At 39.7% G+C, this 14508-nt stretch overlaps 2 protein-coding genes across 2 annotated transcripts in view; one reads left to right on the top strand and one right to left on the bottom strand.

The window, feature by feature from the left end:
• Nucleotides 1-1132, top strand: part of pcsk2 (proprotein convertase subtilisin/kexin type 2) — a 28993-nt gene extending 27861 nt beyond the window's left edge. The window contains exon 12 of the mRNA XM_062430389.1: nucleotides 643-1132. Coding sequence (XP_062286373.1) covers nucleotides 643-1132 — 490 coding nt within the window. The remainder of the gene's footprint in view (nucleotides 1-642) is intronic.
• A 1935-nt stretch (nucleotides 1133-3067) lies between these two features.
• On the bottom strand, nucleotides 3068-12567 carry LOC133992125 (filensin). Its single transcript, XM_062430813.1, has 8 exons — nucleotides 12194-12567; nucleotides 10585-10645; nucleotides 9769-9864; nucleotides 7681-7773; nucleotides 6454-6567; nucleotides 5038-5258; nucleotides 4272-4363; nucleotides 3068-4038 (listed from the first exon to the last, which is right to left on the bottom strand). Exons 1-8 carry the CDS (start codon nucleotides 12565-12567, stop codon nucleotides 3068-3070), a joined length of 2022 nt encoding a protein of 673 aa, XP_062286797.1.
• Between the last annotated feature and the right edge of the window lie 1941 nt (nucleotides 12568-14508).

Genomic DNA, 14508 nt, shown 5'->3' on the forward strand with positions numbered 1-14508 from the left:
AAATTGGACTTGCATTTGTCCGGTGGACACAAACACAACTCCAAATGAAAACATCTATCTACTGGGTGACTTCATAGTTTGTTGCTGTGCCCCAAATGGCCAAAAAAATCATTCAATATAGGTTTACAAGAAACTTAATTCCTTTCTTTTCTTCTTCCTGTGGCCTTATTGAATATACCTAGTAATTGATTAATTTCAGAATTTGTAATAAAATCAAAATAGTACAAATACTATTGGAGAGCAAGTGATAAGGACAATCATGTCTGGTACCAATGCAAAAGATGGTTGTGTTTTTCAGACTAAAGAGCAGAGCATTTTATTCCCTCCGTTGGAGATAAATTACAAGGTAAAGAAAGCAGACATGACAGGCATCACTGCTGCTATGCTATGAGGGAGCAGGTTCAAATAGAGGCTTGATTTTCTGTCAGGGTTGGATGGTTCCATAGGACAAATTGGTCAAGTACTGTGTTTACTGGAGCATTCAAAGAAGGGCAGGGCAGGGTGTAAGTAGACTGAAAGATAAAAAAAATACTTCTCTTGCCCCGTCTCTCAGTTAAAGCTGCAGCGATGATATCTGACTTTTTTATCTTCTTCTCTATGCCACATATACTTAAGGTATTTAATTTGTCTCTCTTTCTACAGTAAAATCCAATCTGGAAACAAGCTAGTGCTGGCCATCACCACTGAAGCCTGCCAGGGGAAGGACAACTTTGTCCGCTACCTGGAGCACGTTCAGGCGGTGGTCACTGTCAATGCCAGCCGCCGTGGTGACCTCAACCTCAACATGACCTCGCCCATGGGCACAAAATCTATCCTGCTGAGCCGAAGGCCCCGTGACGACGACTCCAAGGTGGGCTTTGACAAGTGGCCCTTCATGACCACCCATACCTGGGGCGAGGACCCCCGCGGGACCTGGGTCCTGGAGGTGGGTTTTCAAGGCGAGGAGCCACAGCGCGGAGTCCTGAAGGAGTGGACTCTCATGCTGCATGGAACACAAAGTGCCCCTTATATAGACCAGATAGTGCGTGATTATCAGTCCAAACTTGCCATGTCAAAAAAGGAGGAGCTGGAGGAGGAGCTGGATGAAGCCGTAGAGAGAAGTTTGAAGAGCTTGCTGAGTAAAAACAACTAAAATCTCATCTGCATGTTGCCAAATCTTTCACTTTCTCTTATCTTGCTCTATCCTTCTCTAAATCTCACTGCATCTCCTTAGTTCTTCTCACTCTCTTGTTATTCTCCCTTTTGTCTACCTCTTTGCCCCTCCTCACTCTGCTTTTTGTTATCAAGTGTTTCAATTAGCCCCCCAACCTTCAATGAATGTTTCTTGTTATCCAGACAGAATAAAAGTGTAACCTTCAGTAATCTGTTCTACATAGAGAAAGCAAACTATATCACCTAAATTTTTACACTCTACAGAATTGTACATAAACCAAATATAATCCACTCTTTCATGCTCTTGCTTTAACTGCCCTGCACCTCTCTTCTGCCAACTGTTGTACAGTTTGTGACTGTAAATGATTTTCTGTGTCATTCTACTTAAAGTTTAATATCTTGCAAACAGAGCAGTGATACTTCTTTCTGTTTATATTTTTGTGAAATGCACTGTTTATATAAACAAGGAAAGGAATGTGTGATTAATTTTGCAGCCTGTGTTCCTCAATTCATATTTCACGATCTTTGACGTAATAAATCTATTCAGCTGTTTATTAAAGCACTTGAGTGATTTGCTACATGCTCCTGAACAAACTGTGTAAAAGTAAGATGCCATTCTCTGTCATTTAGATGCTCAAAACTTTGATAGGGAAATTCAAAGAATCTGTTAAAGACAAAAGAAGACAGAGAATGTGGAGTAAACTTTTCAAAAATTCAAAGTGGAGCACAAGCAGCATCCTGGAAGCCCACCAGTCTACCCAGTTTGAGTATTTCCCCATGTTTCTTTCATTCTGTACTGTGCGTCCAATAAAGGGAAAATGTCCCCTAAAAAGGAGAGCCTGAGCTACTCATGCCAAGGTACTCTTTATGTAATTGATGTGTTTTGTTAAAGATAATGGTACATGTAGCAACCATAAATGAGTTACATGACAATATTCAGTGATGTATAAATGAGCAAATCATGCAAAGAAAACTGCATTTTAAGAATGTCTGCTTGTAATTGACAGGCTCAAAGAGCTATTTGGGAAAGTGGGTGACATGTATTACAGGGAATTTACATGTCTAACAATATCACACGCATGGGAAACTATTAACCTAATAATCTTAACCAGTATCTTATTAGTTAAAATAATCAATCTTAAAAATAATGGATCAAATGACAATGTTTGTGTGATGGTTTCTCATTGGCCATTATTCCTTCAGTCATTTCATGTGTCCCACTCATACTCTCATGTTCGCTTATTTTCATTTACTGAATGAAAATAATTCTGATAAATCTTGACTGGCTTTATGACCTACACTGTATGCAAGATGCTTGATACACAGTGTCAGACTCAAAGCAAACAGAACACGAGATTCATTGATGTTTGAATATTTTTTATCATTCAAGATATCAAAGCAAATTAATACACAGCAAAATTGTGCTGAGGGCAGGCAGTGGCATCCAATTGAACAAATGAGCTCAAAGGGGGGAAATTGGAGTTCTAGGACAGAGTTCAGAAGGGTGGCACAGCTTCTTGGTTTTTTATTTATTTTCTTGGTCATTTTTATAGGTGGCGTGGAGCTTTGGAGCTTTCTTTTGTCCCAAGTTTTCAGAAAGTAAAGGACTATAGCATGAGCATGGGTGTTAAGTCGAACAACAACAGCAGTACTTGTGGAACCAGTAAAACGTATTCTGGACGCAAGACCAGAGACTGCAAGCAAATGGAAGAGCATTGAATATCATTGCAGGAATGTGTAGTTGGTCTTGAAGCATGGTTGGTCTCTCTTAGAGACAAAGACATTGGTGTCCTTAGTCCGTGGAACGGTGGAATTTGTGTCGTCTGATGCCAACATCAGTATTGTCTTCATGAGGACCTGGACCATGTGGGACCGCAGTGGAGTTGACTGAATCTTCATGTCAGGTGAAGTGGTTTCAATGTTTCTTCTTGCTGGACTTCTCAATCATGGTCTCCACTACCATGGAAGTCTCCTCATAGCCTTTGACCTTGCGGTCATTGGAGAACTTCTCCACAGACTCTACCACCTCCACTTTTTCATAGCTCATGGCGCCTGGGGTATAGCTGCTGGAGCTGGTGCTGGAGCTGGAGCTGGAGCTGGTGCTGGCACCACGAGGGGCAGCCTTTGGAGTGGGCCCACGAGGGCCATTGTCATCCTTTTTCTTGGGACCGGCGGGTTGATCAGCAGCTGGGGTGGGATCTTTGGGGCCAGGGGGTGAAGGGACTGGGTTTGGATCTTTAGGATGAGGTTGAATGTCTCCGTTCTTCTGCTTGCCTTTGCCTCCATTGTCCTTTCCTTTGGGATCTGCCTTTCCTCCTCCATTAGACGGCAGGGTGGGACTAAGAGGCCTGGGGTCTGGCATGGGCTGGGGAGGTAGAGGAGTGGGCTTGCTGGGCCCATTAGGGTCATAGGGAGGCATCATCCCGTTTCTGATAGTGACAAAGATGTGGCCAGCTGATGGGGTGGAGGTGTAGAAGCAGGGATGGGGGTAGCTTCCATCCCCAGTGACAAGGACATAACGACCCTTTGTGTAGAAGTCAGCTATTGGCTCAGGCTTTTTGTACTTCCTCATTCGATCTCTGACGATGTTACAGAGAGTGTCAAAGGCTTTGCTGATTTGAGCTCCGTCTGGGACATCCTGTGGAGACACTCCAGTGAGCAAAGGTCTCTGCTCTGTTCTCTTCACCATGTCCTCCTGCATTCCCTCAGAAGGGATCACCCTTGTTTCTTCATCTGGAGCATCTCCAGCAACTCCTCCATTTCTATCCTCTTGGCCACTGTCAATCACATCTTTTGGGGTCAGCTCTTTCTTCTTCAGGACCTTCTTGGCCAAGATCTTTTGGCGCGGCTTGATGCTGGTGATGTCTTGGATAGCCTGGGTGATATCTGGACACACATGAGGTAAAAGGTCAGCGAGATGGAACTGATTAACTAAAAAAAGGTCACAATAGTGTATCCACTCACACACCTTTTCTTCTGTTGGTATACTAAAGACATGGCATTGAATGGTCGCAAGCATTCAGGGAGAGTATACTATCTAACAATGGCAGCTGATTGTATGCACGCACAATAGAGATTATCAATGTAAACCAGCTGTGACATGCTGATGGTGCCCTTACCTCTACCCCTGCTTGATGCAGAGGGTGTGTGAGTGTAGCGGTAATTAGTGGTGAACAGGGTAATGGGAGTGCCAATTATCGCTGAATTCAACCTGCAGGGGAGAGAGCAGTAAAAATTCACATATGTACTGAACAGGCTGGCTATGCAACATCTGTTGTCACTCAGTGACATCTGCTGGCTGATTCATTAACCCAACATCAATGGCATGTATCTCAATGTCATATATGTAATTCTATTCACTTTACTCATGGTGTTCTGATATGAATCAATACTTTTACTGTTTTTACACAAAAATAAAAACAATCATTATATTCTTGGCAGTATGGAGGCCATGAAACATACTTTAGATCATCATGGAGATACACTTTACAGAAACTATACAACTACACAAATATAATGTAAAAGAGCAATATATTTAGAAAATTCAGAAACATTTCTTTAGTGATTACTGAGCTTGTTGCGTTGTTTGAATCTTGACATTTGACCTCAGTATTTCTGAAGTCCTGGCTACAACTATATCTTTGTCTTGAGAGAAGTTTACATGACAGCCAATCTTTTTGTCTGTCTATTCATGTTAATTTTATAATTATACTTTCCTGGTCATAGTTTGGTCTTATAAATATTTTTACTATTATTTTTTTCATTCTGTGTATTAACTTGGTCCTAAATGACATGTATTTATTAATTTCAGCACTTAGCTGAGCTCAGTTACTGGCCCTGCATGTGTGTTCCTGTGTTTTCAGCAGCCAGGTGGAAGAAGTCTACCTGTTGTCTTCGTTCTCGATGATCCTCTTGTACCTCTCCAGCTCATTCTCCAAGGATGTCTGATACATGGCCAGGTGGCGACATTCACTGGTGAACTTCTCGAGGGACCTCTCAGCTTCCTCAATTTCCTTCCGCAGAGATTCAATTTGCTCGTTGTACATCTGGATCTCATCATCGTAACACTCTTGTGTGCTTTTGATGGTTTGCTCCAACATTGCAGTCTGAGAGACAGAGGCAGGGTTTAATTAAGAAATTCTGATTAAATTATTATATAAAAAAAAAAATTATGAAGCCACTTGAAGAGGTTTGCCAGTGCAATGCACAGGTCATTAATAATTTCACTAGGTCAGCATGTGTTGGTAATGAAAGAATAAGGATAAACTGTAAAAGGAGGAGTTTAATTTGTACCCAGCAGAGGGTTACACTAATACATTCTGTAAAAACTCTACAAATGAAAACAGTGTTTTTAAAACAAATAAAGCATAACAATAATGTATTGATGTAAACAATTATTATTCTCTAATAAATATGGTTAGAACATATCACATTGTAAGCCTCTATATGATCCAGATAGATGAGAGATAAATTATACATAACATAAGCAGAATGAAGAACATCATTTGTGTAGACAGTAGAGGTATGTCTTTAGTCAAAACCTGCAGCTGTGTTTCTCATTTTCTGTGAGGAAACAAGGTCCTCACTTAAATTGAACTACACTGTTGTCACAAGAAGGTTATGGATGACATCTAGTGGTACTTCTGTGACAAAAAGAATGTAGTCGAGGCTGCAGGTACGAGGCTGCGTTAATGCCTTAATTAGTGGGTGGCTATCATTCATTAATCAAAACATAAAAACAAAAATAAATAGAAAAACAAATAGCAAAATGTCTATTTACATTCCCTTTCTTTCAATTAATCAGTTATCTTCTGAGCATGAGCAAATGATAATAACACTACAGCCAATGATATTTCCTCAAAATTTTAGATCTGAAATGATTAGTTGATCAGTTTAATCTCCTATCTCTTATAGGAGACTGAATATCTTTGGGCATCTGTTGGTTGGACATCATCTTGGTCTTGCGATTGTCCATATTCCCTATTTTCTGTATTAATTTTATAGGCCAAATATTTAATCAATTGATCTGGAGAAATAATATGCAGATTGATGTTGATCAAGTATACAACTAATTATTAGTTGTTTATAAGTTTATAAATATTATTTTACTGTTTTGAGTGTATTTCAGAACAGATAATAGTTTGAACTGGTCCTAATGCTATTTGTCTCTCTTATAGTAGAAATAAAAATATCCTTTTCATGCATGTCTTTTTAATGAATATTGGCTCAGTGGAGAAAAAGGGAAAAACTGCATGTAAACAATATGAAACCTTGTGTTGGCATGGTGACAGTGTGACCCACCTCAGTCTGTAGACGTTGTTTCTGGGCCTGCAGCTGACAGAGGGCGCTCTTATATTCCTCCAGCTGACTCTGCAGTCCTGGCACCTTCCTCTGGGCCAGCAGCTTCTCCTGTTCCTTCGCACATTGAGCAAAAATCGATGAGAACATACTGGGAAGTGCACTGTATCTTTACAGCATGATGTTTATATCAAACACACACACACACACACACACACACACACACACACACACACACACACACACACACACACACACACACACACACACACACACACACACACACACACACACACACGTGGCAGTTAAGCATTTTTCTGAGATCTCACTGATTGATTTTTGAATTGAAGGACATTATAACTATTGTGTTGCTCACAGCACTAATGTTTTCTGTTACTGCCTGTTCTGCCCACACTTTGAGTGTTTGGAGAGCCATTAACAATATAATAAAGCACAGCACACTGGAGACACGTTTTGTGACTAGCATGTTGCTTCAAAGTCCTGAATGTTCAAATCCATCAATATCCAGTGACTGTGGAGGCCATATCACATGATTCACTTGAGTTTCATACAAGCATTTGCATTTGTATGTTTCTTCATTCATTAATTCACTGTATTCCTTTAATTTTCCAACTGTCTATCATATGTAACTGCGCCTGAGAGACTAGCAGGATCACAAAGCTTCATAACATTAACATATTTGCCCATTTCACTGGGTTTCAGCTCAACACACTAGGCAAGAACTGTGGCTCTTTGTTTCTGTCCACTGAGATTGAACTCAACCAATTAAACAAGTTCTGCATCCAGAGCAGCTCTGCCTCTGAGAAATGTTTGTAGCCTATAAATAACGTTTCAATCTGCTACACAAAAGCCAATCACTGTGATACTGTTCCTAAGAAAATTAGCATGCACAACTGTTCTTCCCAGCATTTGGTTCATTATATGTCCTGACACAATTAAATAGCTGGCTTGTTGATGTGTCGTGAGGATGGCTCGACTGCCCGTCTCTGCTTCTCTCACATGCACACGTACACAAAAATACAGACAAATGCAGGCACAGGCGACCAATTGGACTGAGAAGGCAGCAACCTCATCAACCCCAGACACGTAGTCAGGACTGACACACATGCAAACACCATCTTCTCCCGCAGGGACTGCAGAACACACCCACCCACACACACTCACACTCACACACTCACACTCACACAGTGACAACATTAGTGACCTCACCTCAGAGATGCCCACTGACACATTGGGAGCAAGGGGAAGTGTCTGGTTGATTTGCTGCAAAATGTTTACATAGGTCTGGATCTCTGCAAGGTTCTGTTAAATAATATGAAAGAAAATATACTGTAAAAAATACAGCTATGGAAAAACAACATCCATTTGCAAACTAAAAACAATTTATCTGGTACTCTTGCTTATTTATTGTGCACTTTGTATTCAATTAGTGGGGAATGTCAATATCCAATAAAAGGCTTCATTTAGCTGATATATAGTTAGAAATGGTGCTAACAATTCTTTGCAGTGAAGAGAGGCTTTTTAAATTAATTTATGATTGAATCCAAGAGTGATCTCAGACTCAGTAATAAAGAGCAGATATTTCCTGTCTCTGAGGGGGGAGTTTTTCAAAGCTCAGGACCACAAGCCCAATATTCATGTGAGGCGACTCCCCATTCTTTCCCACATAATAACGGCAGTGCCCTTTAATATGCTATCTCAATATTGCAGAGTCACAGATTCGTCATCAAGAGCAGAGCTGGCTGAAAATAAAAAAAAGAACTCGCTCAGTCAAGAAAGAGAGTCTATTGAAACTATGCCTGATGCATTATGTAGTTTTCTTATGTTTTATCATTTTGTGGCGATTGTTTAGCCCCTTCAAACCGTTTTTTTTCCTTGCAGGAGGCAATATTTAAGTTTTTGTCTTTCTCTGTGCTTTCCTGTCATAATTCTCTGCCACTGAAAAACTGTTACATTTTTTCCTGCAGCCCTTTCCTCGCTCACATCACAGATGGTAAATTGTTGCTAAAGCCCCAGGTACATCACAGCACATCCTTTGGCACCTCTGTCAAGGTTTTGTGTCCTCTCATCCGAGGAGCAGTGGCCTGAGGTCAGCAGTGTTCAAAAGCAACCACAAGAAAAACTCACACTGCTGTATAATACACCTGAAACGGATATTCTTGGATATAGAATATGCTCTTGAATGGCTGTGAACAGTATGGGCACAGTTAAATATAAAAGCCTTTTTAAAAGCAGTCTTTCAGAGACACAAACAGCTTAGATCAATGAAAATGACCATTTTTCATTAAGTGGGTTTTAAAACCCTTCTGTATCTATTTTTTGGTATACCATCAATACATATTGATTTCTGTGAACTTTTTTTTTATCTGTTTTTGTTAACCCACTGGATACTGCACATAAGCATAGAATCTTCATTGAATAAACTAAAGCCAGTTAATTATATAATTTACAGCCCAACGCAATTTGCAACAGTATCCTTAAGAGGATTCAGCCACACTGGACACTCAGTGAGTCTACACTTAAGCACAGCGGTGCTTTAAGAAAAATGATAACACCAGTATAACTGCTCACAATGCTAACATGCTGATATTTATGAGACTAGTTTACCATAGTCGTCATCTTAGTTTAGCATACTAGCATGCTACTCATTTGATAATTAGTACTAAACACAAAGCACAGCCAAAGAGACTGCACTAGTTTTGCATGTATTTGGTCATACACCAAAGTACTGGACATGTATCGGACAGAAATCTAAATGTAGTCAGTCTATCACCGAAGTCTTTGTGGTTTGTCCTTTGAGGACTACAATTGTCCATACAAAATTTAATGGCAACCCACTCAATTGAAGTAATAATTCATTCAGGAACATAGTGGTTAAAAACCCATATACAATGAAAACTTATATGCAATTATAAATACATTTGTGCTATAAAAGTATCTTATCTAGTAAGAATCTTCATAAATAATATGTGATCATCAATAACTACATGTGATTATTCTTAATTTTAATCCACAATTTTAATATGGATTTTAAATTACCACAGTTACTGTATTGTCTATTTTGAACTGTGGGTACAGACTTCCAATCACCCCTGCATATTCATAAATGTGTCAAACATTGGCAAATTTCATTAAGCTATTAAAACTGAACATATTAATTTTATGAGATCTCAATGAGGTTGCTGTTTTCTTACAGTAATAGCCAAAATCTCTATTGCACAAAATAATTTAGAGCTCTGCTTGAAACCACTGAGTTTCACAGTAAGTTGGTTTAGTGTTTAGTTAAGTGACACTGACCTTCTTGTGTCTATCTCTGGTGGAATTAATGTCATCCTGCAGGAACTGTGACTGGATTTGATACTCAAGGTTTCTCAGCAGAGCACTGTCGGCCTCCTGCAGAGAGAAGAGAAGAGAAGAGGAGAGGAGAGGAGAGGAGAGGAGAGGAGAGGAGAGGAGAGGAGAGGAGAGGAGAGGAGAGAAGAGAAGAGAAGAAAAGAGAAGAGAAGAGAAGAGAAGAGAAAAAAAGAGAAGAGAAGAGAAGGGAAGAGAAGAGAAGAGAAGAGAAGAGAAGAGAACAACAACAACGGTCCCGGAAGAAATCACAGAAAAAGGTACAGGAGTTAAGTAAGAGCATAAGAGACAACAAAAGAGCAGGTTATCAGGCTAAACCAAGCCTCAAGGAGTTTGCAGTAAGACTCATGAGCAGCATTCATCTGGCTAATGTGTGTAGAAAAAAAAATGTATAGAAGAAAAAATATTGCCATACCATAGTGAATTAAAAAAAAAACTGAAATGAAATACTGTAGTTATACAATGATGCAGACCATTCCAGTAATCTAGAGTAAATTAAGGTCTCTTTGTGACAGGTTCAACTCAAATTTACTGTGTAAGATCTTTAATATTTGCCATTAATTAAAATTAAATAATTTTCCAATCAGTAGGTTTAAAATACACTGAAACCAATAGCCTATGGTAAAAGTACACAAAAAATTCCTTTTGAATTTGTAAAAAAAATGAATGACAAAATGTTGGAGAATGCATGTTTTTAAAAATGCTGATATTTTTGTTTTTATGACTGTATAAACGATCCATCTGATTTAATATGTACAGTACCTTATTTAACTGTTCCAGCGTGCACCGCAGCTGCTCTTGATAATCACATTCATTTCTGTATCTGGAATATAAAATATGACAATTATGTTTCATGTTAAGCAGGAGGAGGAGGGGGTAAAACGTAGCATATCAAACTATATACACAGTGCAGAAAGAATTACCTTAAATAATATACTCTATATGAGTCTAATGCAAGTAATGTTAAATAAAGCATGGTGCAACATTATGATATAGTCAAGCATTAGTTACAACAGCTTTTCTTTTTTTTAATGTAAAGAGAGAGGTTGTTTCCTCATTATTCCTGAGCTCACAAGTTCTTCAATTCTGTTTGTAAAATGCCTTTTGAGTTAATCAGCCCTAAAAGTGCATGTTTGACTACCACGGGGGAAATAATTCCCGATGAGTCAAAATGAGCCAAAAGTCATCTGCCAAATCATCTGTCAAGCAGCCAAGAATGAGCGGTTTCACAGATGATGAAGAATTTAAGGGTCTAATATTTGTGTCATTATGATCCTCTCAACGCATCCACTTGATCTGGAATCAAGAAGTTTGATGACTACTTGATCTGTGAAAAATGTGAAGATCAACATCACTAGTCTAATCTCATGTTTGCGTTGCATGCTTATAGAAAGATAGGGCAGATTAATAACTAAGCTCTTTTCTCAGTGTGAGTTTGTAGTGTGTCTGAAAAGTGGGGCTGAAAATCAAAACCACACACGACAAATTACACTCTCCTTACCATCTGATACAGCCAGAGTTGATCAATATTCTTCTCTAGTGAGGCTTCCTTGCCTTGCAATTGTTTAAATAAGTACTTCTTAGTAAACTTAATTAAATCTGTTGTCCTTTCTCACTTACCTCTACTGGTATCTAGCCATGAATATAGTTTTATTGCCAAGGTTTTTCAGATATTTATTTGTGAGATTTCTGCCACCACATCAGTGCAATGGAAGTAAATGGAACTTTCTATAAAATAGTTACTCTTTATAATCCACAGAGCTCATTGTGAACCGTTTTCACTGGAACTACATTTGACTGTTTCTGGAAAAAAAGAAAGTAGTTGAGTATATTTTTTTAAATGCCGCTTTACATTCCTCAATTATATGAATATCACAAATGAAAATAGTAAATCCATTTACCTCCATTATGTAGGGATTGAGACACTGACCGCACTAAGGTAAGTGAGACAATGAAGTTGTTTTTGTTTTATGGATTATTTTTTAGATTTTGGTGAACTGACCCTTTAATTTACAATTATTTTAATTCAGTGTCTCGCTGACATATTGTCCAAATACAGTATTTATAATTTTTTTTTTTAAATGTTAGCAGTTTGGTGGATTATCTGCCTGAATATAACTGTAAGGCAGTAAATTAGTAACACTAATAAATATACTATTAACTTCTTTCTTTTTTTTTAACTTTGTAAAATGTATTTAAAAAGTGTTAATGGCCTGTTTTGGGATTTCTTGGGAAACATCATCTTCATTTCTTTAGGTTTAAAGTTATTCATAACTTTCTCTTAATTCTAAGCATATTTATTTCCATTCACTCCATCAAGAAATTTGACCTTTGACAAACAGCTAAAACCAACCACTGCCCATTCTCTTACTTGCTGGTGAATTCATCCAGCATAGAGCAAGCATCCTTCAGCTCTCGCTCCAGCTTCGAGTGGTCGGAGCACAGCTCTCGGATGCGCTGTCTGTTGACATCAATCTGCTCTGTGAAGGCCTCCTCTAGGCCACTGGCCTCTTCCATTCGCTGCAGAGTCTCCAGCTGCTTGCGGAACACGGCGTTGCGCTGCTCCAGGACTCGTGCCCGGTTGATGTACCGGGCAAAGCGACTGTTGAGCTCCTGAAGGCTCTCCCAGCCCTGGATGGCTGAGATGCCTGCAGAGCTTTCGCAGTCCTCAGGTTCCTCATCAAAGACATCTGAGCGCTCATACTTTTCCTTGCGCACCTCACGCAGGTAGGTGGTCTTGAACATGGTGGTACGTTTCTCTCCCCCGGGCAGATGGTATCCCTTGAGTACTAGGTCCCTTTCAGCACCTTTAATGTGTGAAAACTGGGGTGCTCACCCTTGGCTGTCTCATGCTAGACTAAACGCTACACAGCACTGGCTGGCAGCGAAATAGCCCCCAAAACCTCCCCCTGGCTGTGGCCGCTCATGCTGCAAGCCTGGGGCCTTCCAGAGTTTATTGTTGCCTTTGTGGCAGAGATTAGAAAAGCCATGCTGATGATGACAAAGCAGAACCACAAAAACAAACAATTGGCCAGTCCGCGAAAGCACTGGGCTGTCAAACACCATTATTTTGCTTCTTAGTCAGCTGCTTTCTAGATCCCTATTTGATATGGGAGGTTGGATGTTGGCCCACCACAGGACCACAGGGAAATTTCGTGCAGTCCAATTTGTGTGGACTGTGGAGAACAATTTCTGCCAAAAGTCACTAGTGTTGACACACTGTGCTGAAAAAAACTTTTGTTGTTTTGGTTACACATAGATAGATAGATAGATAGATAGATAGATAGATAGATAGATAGATAGATAGATAGATAGATAGATAGATAGATAGATAGATAGATAGATAGATAGATAGATAGATAGATAGATAGATAGATAGATATACTTTATTGATCCCAAACTGGGAAATTACAGTGTAGCAGCAGCATAGTGACGATACAGTGATGATAACAACATATAGTATAAGGATATAAAGAATAAGAATATAAAAAAACAAACTATACATAATAAAATAGCAAAATAGCAATAGTAAATAAAATAAAATGTAATGTACAAAAGTATATACAACAGATTGGCAGTGTTGATTTTAGTGCAAAGTAAATGTGCGATGTGTGTAACTGTGTGTAGAAAATAAAGTGCACAGTGACTGTAAGTTATGACCAGAGGCTTTTTTTAGCCGTTATTATACAATGTGATGGCATGAGGCAGGAAAGATTTCCTGTATCTGTCCCTTCGACAGCGGAGCTGGAGCAGCCTGTGTGAGAAGGTGCTCCGCTGTCTGTCCACTGTGTGATGGAGAGGGTGCTGGTCATTGTCCATGATGGAGAACAGTTTATTCAGTGTCCTCCTCTCCACCACGGTCTCAAAAGACTCCAGCCTTCTTGATGATCTTATCAAGTCTGTTGGTGTCGCTGGCTCTGATGCTGCTGCCCCAACACACAACAGCAAAGAAAATGGCGCTGGCAACAACAGACTAGTAGAAGATCTCCAACATCTTGCTGCACACGTTGAAGGATCTCAGCTTCCTCAGGAAGTAGAGTCTGCTCATCCCCTTCTTGTACATGGGTACTAGTGATGTGTCGTTCGCGAACGAGTCGGCTCTAAGAGCCGATGCTTTGTAGTGAACGAGAAGAGCCGATGCCCGTCGGAGAGAGCCGAATCTTCAGCCTCCTGCTCGGCAGTCCGTTTGGCTGAGAATCCATGCAGGCAGGGGCCTGCCATATACCATTATGTAAAGAAGGAAGGAGGGCAGACGCTCCAAAGACAGTGAGTGTAGTGGTACAGGCCAGATACACACAGCAGAGACAGAGACAGAGGAGGATTTGAGTGCAAGCATGTCGATGTGTTCAGTTGTTCTGTGTTCAGTTCAAGGTTTTTCAGGTGTTTAAAAGTTTGATTCAAATGTTAAACAAAAGTAACTGTATTTTTTTTGTAATTACAAAAATGCATACAAATAAGACTTATGTATAAAACACTGTGTATGAAAACACTGAATGAAAACTTGCTTACCAATACACAAACCATTCATAATTGCTAAATCAGGCTAAAATAGAACGCTCAGAGTGATACTAAATGAAGAGCGGTTTGGGAGCCGTAAGAGCTGGCTCTTCTAAGGGAGCCGAGCCAAAAGAGCAGAATCTTTGAAAAGAGCCGGATTGCCCATCACTAATGGGTACTAATTATGTT

Source organism: Scomber scombrus, chromosome 12 (assembly GCF_963691925.1).
Source record: "Scomber scombrus chromosome 12, fScoSco1.1, whole genome shotgun sequence".
Classification (NCBI taxonomy): Eukaryota; Metazoa; Chordata; class Actinopteri; order Scombriformes; family Scombridae; genus Scomber; species Scomber scombrus.